General features: G+C 41.2%; 1 protein-coding gene across 1 annotated transcript in view; it reads left to right on the top strand.

Annotated features, from left to right (window-relative positions):
• SPOCK1 (SPARC (osteonectin), cwcv and kazal like domains proteoglycan 1) overlaps positions 1-18400 on the top strand; it is a 274711-nt gene extending 256311 nt beyond the window's left edge. The window contains exons 7-11 of the mRNA XM_082291284.1: positions 3689-3805; positions 10440-10661; positions 11256-11318; positions 16375-16512; positions 17499-18400. Coding sequence (XP_082147410.1) covers positions 3689-3805; positions 10440-10661; positions 11256-11318; positions 16375-16512; positions 17499-17689 — 731 coding nt within the window. The 3' untranslated portion in view covers positions 17690-18400. The remainder of the gene's footprint in view (positions 1-3688; positions 3806-10439; positions 10662-11255; positions 11319-16374; positions 16513-17498) is intronic.
• Positions 18401-18858: the final 458 nt, after the last annotated feature.

Here is an 18858-nt window from a genome sequence, read left to right as displayed (position 1 = left end):
ACAGATTCTGCCCCTGCTCGAAGTCCCACTGCCACCTCAAGTGCAGGGCCTGTGCTCTGGGGTCAGGTTGGTGAGCTGGGTGTTACCCAACCTGCCTCTGCAGCCCTGGCTGGAGCAGCAGCCATCCCAGCCTGCTGCACTCGGGGAAGCCATCGGCTGTGAGCAGATGTCATCGAAGCTATCAGCCGGGAAGGATCCGGGACTTCCTGTTACAGGAGGATCTGATGTCAGATGGCTGCTAAGGCAGAACCTTTGTTGACATCAATAAAATAGCCAGGGTAAAGAATTATGGGTTGTTCTCTCTTTAAAAGGTGTGGGGAATGAATTGAAGCCAGAGTCTCTTATCTTGGAGAAGATACACACCACTGAAAATGCCTATTTACATATGTTGGCACTTGGGTCTGTTTCAAGCACCAGAGCTTTAAATGGTTGTTGACAGTTGACTGGACAGATTTCAGTTGCGAGAGAGGGGCTATGGAGAGATTCCTCCCTTGGTGATTCTCTTCAGCCTGGGTTCTTTAATCAGTGCTTCAAGTCATGTCAATATCCATATTGTTTGCAACCCCAGTGTTCTCTCCTTATAAATCTTCAAATAGCAAGAGACCCATTATCACATCCATTCCTCCTACAGCCCTGTTCTTCTCATCTGAGAAATGTGACTTGAAACTTCTATTAATAGTGAAGAGGTACATTTGCACTGCATTTTTCATGAAGAGGGTTCTTAAAAATGCTTTTTAACTTCTACTAATGTAAATTTATATATAAGGATCTCAGATGAGGGGCTCCTCAGAGCTATGCTTTCTGATTGTTTGATATATAACTAATGGGCCCTACCATCAGAAATAAAACACTGAGTGCCCTGGTTCCCGGATGCCCAGCTGGAGGCTGGGCCTAACTTTGTTTGTACAAAACTCCTGCCCTCTGAATGTCAATCCACTTTGAAGTGTCCCAAATGTGCCCCAAACCAAGCAAATTCAGAATGATTGTATGCCTCTGATAATGTTCAAATCAAATAAATAAAAATGGAATGCAGTTCCGTTAGGTAGAAAGGCAGGATATTTTTAACCATGCATGGTAGCATTAAAATAAAATTTAATACAAGAAATGTGAAACAAAAGGATACTTCCTCTATTTTAATGTGCAGGAGAAAGTGAGATTGAGGGCATTAAATACTTGAATAGAAAGTTAACTGAACTTTGCATTAAATTTTTGAAGTCTTGTCCATAAATTTATTATTCACCTCATATTAACAGCAAAGTTGGCTCCTGTTTGACTCATGAAACAGCAATTATTCTTGTGAAGAAAGACTGCAGTCCTAAGAGAGAACCTCAAAATCATATCCACTGTGGAATCATCTCTAAGCAGCATACTTAAGGATTATCTCAGTTATTCACAGAAAAACTATCCAGAATGCAGAAAACTCCAGTTCTGGGCTTACTGTCAATCATGCCTCCGATCAAATTCCAAAGGAAATCTGCAGGGTTTGTGGTCAGCAAAAACAAGAGCAATAAATTCACCCAGGGTCCACTCTCAAACACTGCCCTCAAAAAAAGCTGTTTCTTGACATGGTTGAAGTTACAGACATGGAAAAACTGTAATGACTTCATTACAAATGACATTTTACAGACCCTGACATGTTTGGTTGGCTCAGTTATAGAGAGGAGCTGTTTCAAGTCTGATTTACCATTAGTTACTTCTGTTTACCATTAATTAATTACTTCTGTCCCACCTATGCTGGTGCATTCAATCCTAGTTTGTATTGCAATTTAAAAGCATGGATTCCAATTACCCCAGTCAATGCAGTTTACACCAAATGACCACTTTGTGAGATTCATTTTAGAGACTTTAGTTTGGCCCCAGGGAGTGCATCCTGCAGGGTGCTGAGGCTGGGAGAGGAGGTGAGTTTGCTCCTTGAGTCTTCTCTACACACAGGGTGAGTTTGCTCCTTGAGGCTTCTCTACACACAGGGTGAGTTTGGGAGCAAATCCAGTGTCCCTCAAAGCATTTGGCTTCCCTTGGGTTGCTGTGGTGTCTAGGGTTGGCTTTGTGTTTGGAAGTACATAAATCTAAATTAGGAAAATGGCTCCAGAGGGTAGTTTCTTTATTATTGTTTCTTTTTCCCGGGCCTTGACTGTCTGTGAAGCTCAGTGTACCTGTCCAGAAGGCATGATGAGGGGTCAGAAACGCACAGGAAGGGATGTTTGTAGTCCAGAGTTCAAGCCTTGGCCTCCTAATGGTGACTTGTGCCACAATAATTATTTAATAAGTACCAGGTTTGCACAGTAAAATTATATTACTCATTTCTTGGACAAATGAATCCTCTTTTTTTTCACCCAACTTGGAAAGATAATTTACAATGAGTAAAATGTAATGTTAGTTTCGGTGAGAAAATAAAGTGGTAAGCTTTTTCAGCAAGGTAGGCCACTTTACAATTAGTATTGCATTGTTTTCCATTTATTTTACATTAATTGATGGGATTTTTCCTTTCCTTGACTCAGCTTTAGAGGGATAGTGATCTTCATATTTTTATCTTTCGTAGGAAAATTTATCAAACTCTTTCAGCATTACAGAAAAAAAATGGGTAAATCTTTCTTTTTCTCCCCCCTCAAATTTAGAAAAGGCTATAATTTCTATTTTTAACTTCAAAGTTATTCCTGTCCCAAACTAAAGTGCGAGAACAAACAAGTACTCAGCACAGCCATGACATATTAGCAAGTTCCTTGCAGTCATTGGAGCAGTGAGTTTAACTTGGGAGAGCTGTGGGACTCAATTGTTCTTCAGTAAGGCAGAAGGAGGAATATTGTAATGTGCAGTGAGACGGAGAAGACTTATTGTGACTGTGAGGGATGTCTGCCTCTATGGCATAAAATCTTGCTCTGTATTCCAAGAATGTCATTTAAAATGTAGAATGAGTGCACAGCAGGAATAATACAATTGCCTGAGCATGTGAATTTTAGGCACTAAACATGATACAGAAACAAGAATATTTTTTTGACAGAAACTTGTGGCTAATGCAGCTTTCTTCCTTAAAAATATTTGCTTCAGCTGGACATTAATCTCTTGGCAGAAATTTCTGGGAAAATTAGATACTTCCCAGTAAAATTTATAAGAAAATAAATGTTATACCAACAAAACATTTAGCTAACAAAATGGAATTGACAACCTTCAGAGGTGGCAGAGTCTCACAGTAGAACTAGAGCAACATAACAGTTTTTTCTGTATATAAGTAAGTATATATATTTTCTATTACTGTGATAATAGCCTTATACTAAGCCAAATGTGGTTATAAATTATCCCTAGCATCTTTTTTGTGTAGCATGTCTAGGCAAGTATGTCCCTCCTCCCCATCTGTTTGACTGATACTATTCTCTGAAATCCTAAAAGGTGAAAACATTTAAGTTAAATAGTCACATAGCTCTAATTGCCAACCGGCAGGGAGCTCTGCGTGGCACTTCTTCCATCACCAGTCATGTCAGATTCCAAGGAAGTACTTGAGTACAACTTATAATTCATAATGAATTACATTTTCTTTTTAGCTTGCATCCTTTCCCCTGACCTTCTCTTTTTCCTTCAGAGCTCTTAATGAGGAGAACTTTACAACCATAAACACTATTTTTCTAATGGACTCTCTGGGGAGAGGTTTTTCCCTGGTGCTCCTGACTCAGTCTGGTGCTTTGTTCTTTCCTAGCTTGCACAGACAAAGAACTGAGGAACCTGGCTTCGAGACTAAAAGACTGGTTCGGTGCCCTTCACGAGGATGCAAATCGTGTCATCAAGCCCACGAGCTCGGAGACGGCACAAGGCAGTAAGAAAACCCCTTTCCCATTGCACATTGGGTATTGTAGGAGCTTCCCAACCTGAGAGAATTGAACCAAGCACAGCTGTTGGTTCTACAACATCCTGTCAGGCAGATGCCAGTGAATAAGCAGGTAGTGGAGACCTGATCCTGCAAATAAGTGCTGTTTTCTGAAGGAGCTGCAGTCCTTCTGTCCTCTCTCTGGCCCAAACTGCTCTAAAAACTGGCAGTCAGAGACTGACCTTCACAAGTTAATCAGGCAGATAACTGTGTCTGAAGGCCATGGAGATCACCTCTGTATGAGTAACTGAAACTGCTCAGGGACTTTCCTCAAGTGCTGGGGTTAACTAATATGATACAGTTGTTACAGTTAAATTCCATCAACCTCCAATTCAATGTGGCTGCATCCAAATCATTTCTTGGGGTTGGACTCTGGTCTCTGCTTAACCACCAGTTTTATGGCCAAGCATTTTCTAACACAATGTCAGTGGCATAAGATGAAAATATGGCATACAAGCATAGGGAACACTATGGCAATGTTGGAAAACACTCACTTAGATTTGCTTTAAAATTTCCTGTTAGCAGTTTATGTAAGAGAAAGAATAATTAAAACATCCACATCTGAGCCATGGAGATAGAAGAGTTAAATCTTCAAGAAAGCTGGAATCCATTGTGTCTGAGGTATTTAATAACACGATCTTTGCCTCCTTTGATGCTTTTTTTTTTTAAGAAAGGAAGAAAATGAACAGTCTAGAGGACATTTACTCTCTGTGGGTTAAGCCAACATGACTGATTTTGATGTCATTTTGCCACCTGGGAGGGGAAATATTCAGATAACAGCGTTAAAAGAGGTCATGCTCATCAGAGAGCAGATGCAAATTCGCTTTCTGTAAGGACTCATTAATTCTTTTAAACAGTATGTCCCAAAACACATGGGCCCTTGGGCTGCAAAATAGGATGCACAAGTTTGGCATAGGTATGTGCCTGCCTCACTGTCACTTCACTGATTCTCTGGGATGAGCTGTCTAAAGCCAGGGCTCAAACCCAGAATTTGAAGGGTTCAGTCAGCTGCTACTTTTATGGCTCTTTTCACCTGGTGTCCCTATAGAGAGACATCACAGAGGCTACAGGGACAGTAGAGAAGACCCAACACAGCAGGGTGGGCATTTTCTGCTGGTCCAGGCCTCCACAGCCCCTTTCTTTTGTGCCAGCTGAGCTGGGGTAGCAATAGATTGCCTCTTCCTAAAGAGACAATATACCACAGACTATATTGCTCAAAACTATAGTCAAACCAAATAATTTCACCACATGTCTTAAAACTCTGTGGTGAAACAAGTCACATTCTGTGTAAATTACCTTTTTTCATGTGTTCCTTATTTTGCATAGTATTTACAACAAAGTCAGTATCTTTAAAACCACATGTCCTACTTATTTCTGAAATGGTGCTCCAAAAAAAGATACTCGCATGCTGAGGATCCAAACCATAGTGCAAAAAGCAACTGGATGTACAGCTAATCATGGCTTCCAGATGTGAATTCATTTCAAACCCCATGACAGAAAGCCTTAGAGGCTTTGAACTTTGTTTGACGTCCTTTAGGCCCAAAATCACAGGAAATCTCATTTTATCAGATTGTCAAAAGGATGTTTTCATGCAGATGATTTGTGACATCCTCATGATGACCTTGCCAGAGGCCAAAGACCAAATACAATCCTAAAGGTGTTGAATTTCTTTTTCTTTTTTTTTTTTTTTTGCTTAAGCAATTTCAGTGAGAAAAATATTCCTGGTAATTCTGCAGTGTTTGCTCTGATTCACAGAGGGGCTGTTATCTCTTTCTAGTTTAGTTTGATTCCTGGCAGCTTTTATTTGAAAGGCTGCCTGATGATCTTAAACACTTGATCTCAACAATGTTCATTTTTAGACTGTTGACTTAGTTTGGCACATTCTCTTATTTTCTTCTATATCAGTTTAAAAAAAAAAAAAAGAAAGAAACTTCATGAGTTTAGATGCCTAAGCCATTTTTGAATGCCACAAAACTTGGGCTTGTTTTTCTTTTGTGGTTTTTGCAACAGTATTCATGAATTAATCTGCATGTGCCAAATTCTGCAGCTCACATTCTCTCTGGTGGCACTGAAAATACTCACAGAGTGAAGACAGTATTTGTCTCTCTCCAGCTTCAAACATTTCTAAAAATGAAAGACACCTTAAACAGGATTCAGAATTCAAAGCAAAGTTCACATACCCAAGGTGTAGAAAAGAATGTATGTGAATCCTGGCAAACAGGACACACACAGCTCTGGAAAGACGCTCTGATGTACACATTGCCCCTTTTTTATGGCTCTGCATGTGTTGCCCTCCTCATCACACACATCACTTCATTAAACTGAACTGATTTGGTTGTGCCTGCAGAGTTTGAAAAGGCACGAACATCTTCAAAGTAATCCATTTTGGATATGCCCCCGTGGCAGGAAAAGGAACAGATGGTGGGATGGGATGACTACGATGCCTCGGACACATCGGCTGTCTAGAGAAGGTCTTCCAGCAGAGTTTTCTCTATGCTACATTAATTTTTCAAGATGTGTGAGTGTAAATAAGCATTTTGAGTGTATTATGTTCACCCCCAGGTGAAGAAAAAAAGGACACTCCTTTTTGTTTTCTTTGTAAGTCTCTTGAAAGGAAAAGGATGATGGAGATAATTCCAAACCTTCATTCCCTGAGCTCTCTGATCCCAGCAAAGCACTGTGGGCCGGGTACTTTGTCTTCTGAAGGCTTTGTGCAATTAAAATCTCCTCAATAAATGATACAAGAAACTCAGGGACTTGCTTTGACATAGGGAAATAATAAAACTAATTAGGTAGCGAGATCAGATTCAAATTGCTCCTGAGCCTGTTGATAATTCATAACATCCCTGTATTGTATCTAGAGAGTCTCCTTGGTTGGAGTGAGTGTTGTTTTTCTTTTACAGGAGATCTATGCAATAGAAAGGATTTTTTCTGGGGAACATTTCTTCTCCTCCTTCTTTTATTTTAAATGATTGGGGAAATTAGGTTAATTATACCCCTGTTAATTTAATTGTAGTATACTTTAATAAAATAAAAATGGCTCATGTAAGTCAACTCTTGAAGGGGGAAAATAATTTTTGTCATGCCAGAAGGTGTGTTTATTTTTAATTAGGATTTTCACCTAAAGACTTTTTTAAATTTAATTCCATTTTAAATCAGAGGAGGTGGAGTGTTTTATGTACTAATGGGATGAGAGACTTCTACATGTAGGTCACCAGCTTGATTTCCTTCCAGCTCTGTAGTGAATGAAAGTTGTCAGGGTGCTGTCAGTTGGAAAGAGGAACACAATGGTCTCAGTCCAGGTCCTTGTGAGCAGGTGTCCAAATGAGAGCAGCCACCACCTCATCTGACATTAATTGGCATCTGTGTTGGCAGCATCTGCCAAGGAGCCGAGAGCAAGGGGGATGTGGAGCCTGCACTGTTCTCCTGCTTCTCACCAAAGGCACTGCAGCACTACCCTGATGAACAGAAAGATGCAGAAAAGTTCTCACTGAGGTTGCTTATTCTGGGTCTGTTGTGCTGGAAATCCAGCCTGTTAACCAAGTACTGAATTCTTTACAGAATTATAGTATATGGTTTATTTCATCCAGAAAATTGCATCATATTTATAGATAAGTATATCAAAATACTCTAAAAAGAAGTTAATTCATTCAGTATCATTTGGTCTCACCAGACTGGTGGGAGCATAGTGACCTCCCAGTGAAGGTAAGTGAGCTCCAAAAGCCATTTTCCATCAGCTGCCGTGAGTCAGAGCCTGTGTTGAACATTTAGGGGACATTTTCTCTCCTGGTGCTGGGTGCTGAGAGCATCCAGGATTGTTGGATTTGGGCTGCAAATGCAATGTTGCAAAATGTGATTTATGGGCAGTACCTTTTACCAGGAGACAGTAGGAAGTGGAGCTACTATTTACATTCAACTACATATTGAGGGACAATTAAAGATTTAACTTTCCACTGATAATAACCATCTAGCTAAGGACTTTGTGTTACACCTACCACTTCAATATTTCAGGACTTCCAGATCACACTGTCGGATAATCCAGCACTGTTTAGTAAACCAGCCTCTTAATAAATCTAATCTGGAACTCTGGTCACAACAGTGAAAGCTCCCTTATTTATATAAGAAATTACAGTCAAAACCTCTTCAACTAATGTAATTAACTGTCTTCTCGAGTGACCTTTCACAACTGTATCTCCCATCCAAGCCCTGATGGTGTGTCACAGAGCAGCTTTGTACTCACAGCAGTCACTGCTGGTGATATGCTCAGACAGATCTGTGCTGAGGGCAGGCTGGTGTTGTATCCCCATTGTGCACACAGGTGGAGATTTCCCAGCAGGGAGGAAAACAAGACTCAGAAATAATCTACAGGCACTGTCAGGGGCAAGTTCATCCCGGGATCTCCTCCTCCCTGCGTTGATCCCTGCCAGTTAAGAGATGACCTTTAGAGACCCATCAGGGCTGAGCAACACATACCATACTCAACTGTTGATACAACATACCCTGAAGTTACCTTTTGCAGCAGTAAGTGCCACCACAGTGTGTAAAGTCCATTTCCAGAGAGGGCATCTGTGCAGAAAAAGAGCAGACTTTGGAAACTAACTCTTTATCTCTAAAAACTGTTAAACTGGGATAGCTGAAGCTGATCCCAGCTCCACCATGCAGTTGAATGATCCACCCTTGCCTGTTTGACTACTTTTAACCTGCCCTGGGGTGGGGAATCTGGCACCATATACCTGTACAGGGCAGGACTGTGTGCCCTGCTCCTGTTGCTCTGTAACGGCAAAGGTGAGGAATCTTAAATCCTTTCACTCAACAAGAGATTGCACAGTGATCAAATCCTGCTTGCCTTCTTCAGATGACTAAAATAATTGAAGTCAGTATTTCTAATTGCTTCAGCAAGGCAAGCAGCTCCTCCCTACATCTATTCATGCAGCCTTGTTCTTTTTCACTGTGCTCAAACATGATTAGATAATGTTATGGGAGATAACAGCATAAAAATGTGATGAAATGTTCAGCATTATTTCTCTCTTCCCTGCCCGAGCTGCCTCTAGCCCTGAGCAAATGGCGTTACCTTCTTCCTTCCTTAGAGAAACATGTATTATGAATGACACAAACCTTCCCATTAGTTAACCCTTCTGATTGTCCCTCTGGGTCACTGACAACTCTCAGCCACAGTTGCATACAAAAAGCACAGCTTCCAGCAAAAAGCCCTGCTCTCCTTTGGATTAATGCCTAAAATAGCAGGTAGGCTGCAGAGCTTGGACAAACTGTCAGCGTGATTCCAGCAACATCTCAGCTTTCACTTTAACAAAGCAGCATCCTGAAAGGGACATGTACAGCAAATAAAGCTTAACCTCTTTCAATGAATGATGCAGCTGAAGGAAAAAGCTCATCAGGCTTCTCCACCTGGCCCAAAGCAGAGTGAGCAGTGCACAGGCAGGTTATTGCTCACAGCTGGAGCAGTGTGAGCACCAGAGGCCCAGGGTATCATCAGGCCTCTGTCCCTGCACATTCCCAGCCAATGGATTCATGTTTCTGAGTCCTGGTTGAAACTAATACCCTCGTTATCAGATTTATTATCTCTGTATTATAAATATACTTCCTGACATTGTAGATAACTTGGAATTTAGTCTAAGCATTAAAAAAGCTTTGTGGATTTATAATGCCCCATGCCAGTGTTTTTCTGGAGACTGCAGGATACTGGAACATGTATCTCACATACACAGTGGGTATCTATATGCATGACTTGGGCTTTCTGTGATAACCACGGCTGCAGCAGTCTTTGAAGAGTCTGGGCTATTAAAATGAATGATGGTGATGGTTTCCAAAGCGCTGGAAAAGCAGAATCCTGTATTGCTGCAGAATCCTGGAGGCTGCAGGAAGGAGTGGTGCTGGTACAGCATGCAAGAGCATGGGCAGCTCTGTGCAGCTCCCAGCTGAAGCAGTGCCCTCCCTCAGAGTGGTGTAAGGAACAGAGACGCTTCACCTCTTCTCTTCCCCTGCCTCCCCCAGATGGCTCACAGTCCAGATCAAAGCAGTTTGTTGTCACAAACCACACAGACAGGCCTTTGAAGAGTGAAAAGCAAGGATGAGAGGATGAGAGGTAGAAGGTGAGAGCACAGCAGGAAAGAATTTGATCAGGCAACTAGAAATGAGTCTGGGAAACAGGATTTAAATTGCATTCAGATTCAGTCTAGTTTGAAAATATGGTGGATGCAGCCTTTTCTCATCACATTTCAGTTTCCTGGAACCAGGCCAACCCCCTTGGACTGAGGACTGAAAAAAAAATCGAGCAAGAACTTTTTGACTAGAAATAACTTTGAATTACAGAAATCATGTCTGAATCTCAGCCCTCTCCACCCCACAGCTCCCACAGAGTGTGAGTAGTTTGTAGCTGTGCTTGGGCTTTAAGCTTTACACAATCAGTTGAGTCTTGGGATTTTGTTCTGCTTTGCACAAGTCAGCTCAATGTTCAGAGTCCAGCCAAAAAAAGAAAAGTTAGCAGGGCTTCACCTTAGAAGTGGTTCCTGTGCCCAGGGCATGTCAGGGTTCAGCTGGGGAATATTTGCCTGTCTTCTTACAGGATTTGACACCAGCATCCTACCAATCTGTAAGGATTCCTTAGGCTGGATGTTCAACAAACTTGACATGAACTATGACCTGCTGCTGGATCCCTCGGAGATCAGTGCCATTTATCTAGATAAGTACGAGCCGTGTGTCAAGCCGCTCTTCAACTCCTGCGACTCCTTCAAGGACGGGAAGCTTTCCAACAACGAGTGGTGCTATTGCTTCCAGAAGCCGGGCGGTGAGTTGTGCGATTTGCAATACAAAGAGGAGCTGTTGGCTCTCCCTGTGTTTCAGGGCCTGCCTGTAGAGACTGGCAAGCAGGTGTGTTAAAAAGCTCTTTTCCCCAGCACCAGTGTGAAGGGCATTGTGGAACCATGTTAATGTCTCAGATGAACTATATTAATATCCCTTGATCGTTAAAGCAAACAAATTAGTAAGTGTCAGTGCACACAGTCTAGAAATAAGCTCTACTGCTGATAGAAAGCTCAAGAATTGACTCTTTTATTAATGCAGAAATTAGCCAATTAGCAAGTCATAAATCAGAGAGCTGGCATGATGTCAATTTGGTGAAAAGAGAGGTAGAATGGTTTAACAATTAAAATGGCCCCCAAACACTACTCTCAACGACAGTGTGTTGCTTTTTTTTTTTTTTTTTTTTTTTTTAATTAGTGGAGCTAATGACATAAATTTGTTTTGCGGTACAGTACCAGCATATGGGCTTCTCTCAGTCCCAGGTGTACAGTAGCCTACATTTCATGTCAGCAGTGAAGCCAGTCATTGCAGAGTCTGTCCCGTACCATCTGGAAACTGATTCTTTTACATTATATTTTAGGTCTTCCTTGCCAGAATGAAATGAATAGAATTCAAAAGCTAAGTAGAGGGAAGAGTCTGTTGGGTAAGTTCGATTACTTGCTATTCATTTACTCAACTAATTAAAGCTTCTGTGATTATTGTAACTTTATATGCAGTAATGGTTTTTCAATTAGAGACTAATGTTTTGAGTCGGGAGTATGCAGCACTGAGTGTAGGCCTGACACTATGAAATTAAACAAATAATGAGATAGCAACACACAGAACAGGTGTCAGCGTGGCAACAGGTTCAGAACTAATTTACTGCTCTCCAGAAATGCAGAGCCTTGTCTGCACAGAGCTTAATATTGCCTTATCACCTCACAGGTCAGAGTAAGTGCTGGGAGGCTGCTTGATACTCAGGGCTCCCATTTTTGAAGGGTGACTGAAGGTGCATAGGCAATGCATTCATATTCCCTTGCAGTTATGGCACAATGCAGGCTTTCCTTGGGGTTCAATTTCACCTAATCACTCTTTAAAATGTTTCAGTATATTCTGTGTAAATGAAAACAGGAATTCATATAATCTCATTTTAGGCAGCCTGCAGGATGCTTCATGCTGTAAGATGTGGTCATGCCTGTCCCTCTCTCTCGTGCCTGTTGGGAGCCTGAATTGATTCATGACTCACATTGCTCTGATGGATATCTAAAATTAGGTTAAATAAATCCCCATCTGGCATTTTCCCAATTAATTGCTAAAAAATCAGGTTGCTGAACTGAAAAAATTTCAGGTGACTAATTCCCTACCCTAAAATCACCCAGTGATGTGTAGCCTGGTGTTTGTGTGCTGGTATCTTATCGAAACTTGTGTCCCAGCACATTTGTGCACACAGATCCCAACTGTGTTGCAGTTGCAGAGGACAGATGAAAGCCCCCATTTAGAGCAAGCCCTGCACTTCACCCTTGAGGAGGATGGCTGACCTCAGCCCCAGCTGTCAGGCCCACCATGGAAAACATGTCAGGTATCCCACAGCATCACCAGCTGCAGCACAGGGATGTGTCAGCTCGTGCTGCAGTGCTGCTCGGGTGCCTCTCACATTCCAGGCTGGGGTTCCTCCATACTCAACAGCAGACCCTGCAAACAGAACTCTGCCAAATCCTGCCATTCCCAGATGCCACTGCCATTTGGACTCAAGCTTCAGGTGCCTTGTGAACAGTCCCAACCCAGATTCATTGGTTTAAATTAAGAATAAACATTCCCAAAGGCTGCAGGGACTGTGGTTTAGATCCATCAACCTTTCAGAGCAAGTTCACATAAAGATTAAGATGTTTCAGAGTTACAGCTCCTGCTGTTCGTAGCTGTGGGAGCAAAGGGAGGATTGATCACTTGGGGTGTGTGCTCCATTCAGCAAATATTCTGCATTTGTGTTCAAGGGAATGTTGTGGCAGAGGAAGTCACAGTGTTCTCTCTCTCATGGGTGTCATGATTTTCAAAGCCACCTAAAAGAATAAGAAGCCCAGTTGTTAATAGATAGCTTTGACTATCCCATATTTATTTTATGCTTTGCTGTTATTTTCTGTGTGCTATAAATGTCATCTAGTTGAAACATAAGTAGTTTTTCTGGTGTGTGGGAAGAATGATGCCTGGATTGCAGGTAGTTCAACATGCAGGTGGTTGTAGCACATGTCACTGGGATCTGATCACAATAGCAGGAGTAAAATGACAAAGTAAAAGCAGCAAGAATGGTCCCTTAGCACAGATAACTTCTAGTCAGCTGTATTAAAAAAAAAAAGAAGAAGAATGAAAGTAGTAAAGCTCAACAAATCAAGGTGTCAGGCACAGGTTGTTCCACAAGCTAGAAAATTATAATATAAAGAGGAACTCTTTGCTTCACCTACCCTGAAAGTCTTCCTGCATAATGACACCTGTCTGGAAGATTTTAATTTGATATCAGAGCTATTTATACAGCAGAAAACATTGTCTTTTCACTGACTGAAAAATCATTCAGATGGAAGCCCAAACATACACGTGACTTATAGCAACAGTGAAGATGGAGAAGAGATTAATATTTTCAGAGAAACTAATCTTTAATTATTCTCTTTCCTCCTCTGACCCTGACATAGAGAGCACAGCACTTACAGTCCGGGTAGTAACATGAAAAATGTTTTTGTTAACTTGTATCCATTGATAAAAATGATGACTTTTGATATTTTCTTCTCTGTATATTTTTCAAAACACTTGACAGTTGCAACAAAGTACTTCAAAGCCATTGCCATTAGATATGTTGAATTTGGAGGCTTTCAAATGAAGCCTAGCATCCCAGGAGACTGAATTAAAAAGTAAACAGCACTATTCATCTTTTCCTACCAGATTTATCTAGAGCACAATTAACTGCAGAGACTGTACTTTCAGAGCATACAACTGTGCAGCCTGATAATGCTTCTCCCACATCACTAAAGTAATAAATTTCTGCTCCTGTCACTGTTTTCTCCTGCATCAACCCTGTGGATTCAGCTAATATAGCAGCTAATACCAGGAGCTGTGTGCTGGGTAGCACTTAATTCTGTCAGGCTTTTACCTGTGTGCTTCACTATCTTTAGCATGTAACTATTCTCCTCATGTTCCCTAAGGAAGGGGAGTATTATATAGATAAGGAAATTATGTAAAAAAAAGAGGTATAGGTCTGGATCCATAAAGAGGATACAGATGCAAGAGTGCTGTTCAAGTTTCTGTGGAGTAATTAAATCCTTCCCAGGACAAAGGGAGATGGGGAGGCAGCATTCAGTAGCCTGAGGCAGTTTGGTGGGGAGTGACTCACATTTTGTGGGGTCGAGGCTTGTGGGGAAGCACTGTCTGTGCAAGAACCTCTGGAGAGGAAAGCCAGATGTTCTCTGATGCCAAACCCAGAAAATGGGCTGTGTAGGTGCCATGCTCCAGGATAGCAGAGCTTGTAGCCAGCTTATTTCTAATGAAAACACACTGATTTGTGTACAATTTACAGGGAGAATCATCACATTGTACAACACTTATTCCCAGCGACTCTCTATCCTCTCCAAATTATCACCTGCACCTGACACATTGGAGAGGACATGCTGTATCTTCCCTCTGATGGCTGGCAAATACCGTGGCATTAGTATGCATAGCTAAATATTTAAAGCTCCAGTGTTACATACAAATTGGCACGAATTTCCCACGCAGAAGGAAAAGTACCTTCCACTCTTCACTGTGACCCAAAGTGTGAATCTATTCCACACACAGTTATGTTGGCAGTGAGCCTGGGCCATAATTTATTTTTAAATCTTTTAAAGCTTTTATAGGCAGTGTGGAACATTTTCATGCCTTACAAGAAACAATGAAACTATGCAAAAAGGCCTGTTTCAAAGAAGGGAAAGGTTGCTTTGCCCAAGGAAAAGAGAAAGCATGAGACTGTTTAAGATGCAGAAGCTGATTTCTGCTCACCCTGTAATGCCCCTGAGGTCCCCCCTTTGATCCTTCCCTGGAGCCAGATGCTCACCAGATATAACCGGGCAGCTCTAGTGACATGGGCACAGCTATGCTGATTTACACCAGCTCAAAGTCAGCACCTGAGCACTTTTCCTAAGGTTGTGTATAGCTTGATGAACACCTGGAGTGCTTACCAGTGACAGGACATGAGCAGAAATATGAAAAAGATACTTTTCCTAATCAGTATTGAAATAAAGTTTTGAACACTGAGCATTAACTTACAAAAACCTGCAAAGGCAAATACATACATTTTTTATTAGAACTATTGTCTTGTAAACAGTGAAAATGAGTCCTTGATAGTCTTTAGCATTTGTACAATAACATAATGGTGGTACCTATTAGCAAACCTGCTACAAGATCATGCTCTGACGTTATTTAAAATACTCTCACTCATGGATGTGGTCTCCAGAACTGATCTGATATACAAAGATTTCTGCAGATGTTCAAAGGTTTCTCTTCTCACCTTCCAGACCTGCATTAGCAGCACTCAAACATGAGGCAAGATCTGCAGAGCAACAAGTTTGGATATTCAGATTCACTTTGTATAGCTCTCTGTGTGCATGAGACAGACTGACTTCCACTTTTATGTCTTTTATATAGGAAATCTCATGACATTTGAGCAGCACCTTCTCATTCATTTTTCCTGGGAGAAATGTAATGGAAGTGGCCCCTTTGACACATGTACTGTCTGAATAGATGCTACACATGGAACTAGTTAAAAAACTTTACTGAATCACCAGTAAATCACTGGTATCTTTGACAAAGGAGAAAAACACTTTCTCAAAAATCATTTGAGACAAGAAATTTGGGGGCAAGGGTGTGTTTATGCCATGTTTCAAATTGAAGCAATTGACAAAGAAGGGAAAAATGAATGCACTGACCTCCAGTGGGAATAAAGCTAATTCATCTCGAAGGACAAGAGGGCTTTTCATCTTGAAGTACATTTGCTGTATCTGCTGAAAATGGTGGGAACAATAACACAGGTTTCTCCTGAGAGTTTCCCTGTCTGCAGAAGCCAGAATGAACCACACTCTACAAGGCTGAACTATATTGGTTTTATTGTGAGACAAATCTTGGGCTCCAAATCTGAAGACTTACTGATTCAAAGCCTGTTGTCCCTCTTTGTAAAGCCTGTGCATGATTTCTTCTTTTATACATGGGAACTCTCAGTAAGTCTGGGGATGTGCCTGAGATTAGTGTGGATAGTAAGCAGATGGCAGATACCTTCCAGGGATAATTACAGTGTTGTGGAAGGACTCGTGATAAACACTGAAGGAGTGCAAATGGAAGGGAAATGCAGAACTAATGAAGTTGGGGTAATAATCCAATTGGGAAGAAAAGTTTAAAACCAGGAGTTAAGTTTGAAAAGGCTGTGTGGGAATATCAGTCAGTTAGAGACAGACTGAACCTCTCTCTAGGAGTGTATGACACCCTTCTCTGTGTGCTGGGTACAAACAAACATTTATACACTGTGACCAGGGTGTCTGAAAAAACAGATATAATTTCCTTCCCCTTTCAGGCACCCGATAATCACATGTATTTCCTTGCCAACATTGTCAAGATCTTCATGTATATAAGTGCTAAGTTCATAATACCCTGTGTATGTGTTTGCTCCTGCAGAGGATTGCATTACTGAGCACACCTTATATTTTATTCAGGTGCTTTCATCCCCCGGTGCAATGAAGAAGGTTATTACAAAGCCACACAGTGCCATGGCAGCACGGGGCAGTGCTGGTGTGTTGATAAGTATGGGAATGAGATAGCTGGCTCCAGAAAGCAAGGGACAGTCAGCTGTGGTGAGTAATGATGTGCTTTCCTCAGACAACGAGGGAATTAACACTGCTGTAAGCCCTGCCACTGCTGTACCACCGAGTATGATAACAAAAGGGACAACAGGGAAACACGAGTACCACAGTTCAAAGTGCTCCTCTGTTTTCCTATTCAGACTACAAATGGTATATCCCTCATTGGCCCTTTGGACTGCAGGGGTGCAGCACAAGTTAGCAGGCAATAACCACTGTTAAGATACTTTTGCTACCAGCCTGGAAAGTGCAGTTAGTGATATATAAAATTAAGTTAGTGATATTAAAATTAAGTCTGTGGGGTTATTAAATATATTGCTCTGTATACTCTGGAATGCACAATGGAAGGCCTAAATGTGTAAAATTGCATACATTAGCAACCAAGCCCAATGAAATTGCTGACAGGACAATATTATGTAGGTAAGTGAAATCACCAATTAGCTGTTGTGCCTAGACAAGGAAGATTTCACCTGCATTCCTTCAGAGTGCTTCAGGGATGGTTGTGAGTGCAGCTTTCTTTTTTGAGAAGGAAAAAAGACCTAGAAGATCCAGGATGCCCAGAATCACACCACAGATCTTAGGTTTAAGAGCTACATTTGCAGAGTGAAGTTAATGCACTCAAATAATTTTTGGAATATTTTTAGCCTGGTTTACAGAGCTGTGATGGAATTCAAGTATTTACAAAGGAATAATGATTTTCTGGCCTGCATGCCCACGATCTGGAACTTTCCAGTCATGTCTCTAGGATGAGGACAATGCATAGGGGCCATTTATGCAAGAAAGTTTTTCAGAGTCAATTGATACATATTTATCCCAGTTCAGAACGAAAATTGAAATTTAAAGGTTGTTTCATGAATAGCTAAACCAATGAATTTTTAAAATAACAATGCAAATGACAGTGGCTTGCATGACAAGGGTAGTGATTAATGTGGAATTTGGTGTTCTGTGAGGCAATGATCTTTCCTGCTCCCCTGTTTCAGAAGAAGAGCAAGAAACTTCAGGGGATTTTGGCAGTGGTGGATCTGTTGTATTGTTGGATGATTTGGAAGAGGAACCTGAAGCAACAAAAAAAGACAAAGAAGGGAAACTGAAGATTCATGTAAGAGCAGCTAATGAAGATGATGAAGATGAAGATGATGATAAGGATGATGAAATTGGTTATATATGGTAGTGCCCATCATAATGAGGACTCATGTTTTGCACAATATTGCAACTCACATCATATCTCTGCAATTGTATCTGAGAGTACCTGGCACAAATATTCCCTCTCTACTGAGTTTAATTTTGTATAGTTAATTTAATTTGGATGACAACTTTTTTTCCAGCAAGGACTGTTTGGAGTACAGCTTCTGTTCAGTTGGTTTGGGGGATTTTTTTTCTGTCCACAGGGGCAATGAGTTTTGTTTTAAAACCATTTCGTGTCTTAATCCTCACTTGCACCACTTAAGAAATCCATCCTGTGGAAGAATCCTGGAAGGGGCTCAACAAACCAATACAAAGGCTTAGAATATCAGAGAATTTGTGTCATAAATTGTTACCTGGAACATATCAGAAACAGTTTTTTCTTTCATGAAGAAGGAAAAGCAGGTGCCTCATTTTCTAGTCCATATTTATAATGTCCCAGTAAAGAATAAGTCTCTGGACAGTGGCTGCCCAGTACCAGGGGTTTAATCCAGAAGGAAACCCACTGACAGGACTTTCTCTTCCTTACATGAATGAGTTCAACAGGCTTAGTCCAGCTCACACTGAAGGCAAAATTCCCACTAGGGCACAGGATACAGATCAGCTCACTCTTTATTTGATAAAGGAACATGGCCTTGATCTTAAGAGATGCTGGGAACCTGCAGCTATCATGGACCAAGCCCGACAGGCAGGGGACAGAGTCCATCTCCATTTCAGAGCGTTTAAAGGGAAAGTGTTTTGTGAATTTTTAGCATCATAACCACCTCCAGAGCTGTTCCTCAGCTTCTGTCTGAGCTCATTTGCACTAGGAGGGTCACTAACAACACACAGGCAGCCTCTGCTTCCAGCTCACACACTACAGATCTGTCTGTTCTCCATTTAGCAACCCCTCCTTCCAAAGTTATAATGCTGTTGAAGACACAAACTCTCAAAAGTAACTGTCATTCATTTAATGTAAAGAAGCCTGTTTAAAAAAGCAGCTTTAGGTGGTGATATTTCAAAAGCAGAACCCCTTGGCTCAGTGTGACACACTGCACACTTGTAATACACACTCCTAAAAAAGAACAGTATTAAAATCCAATCTGTGATTCCCTCGATACCTCCCATATATTCAAAGCTCTTGTATCAGAGCATATTGACATTAAATTATTTGCAGTG

The sequence above is a fragment of the Coloeus monedula genome (assembly GCF_965178545.1).
Source record: "Coloeus monedula genome assembly, chromosome: 15".
Taxonomy (NCBI): Eukaryota; Metazoa; Chordata; class Aves; order Passeriformes; family Corvidae; genus Coloeus; species Coloeus monedula.
Note: the sequence above shows the minus strand (reverse complement) of the source record. Positions and strands in the feature narration are given on the sequence as shown.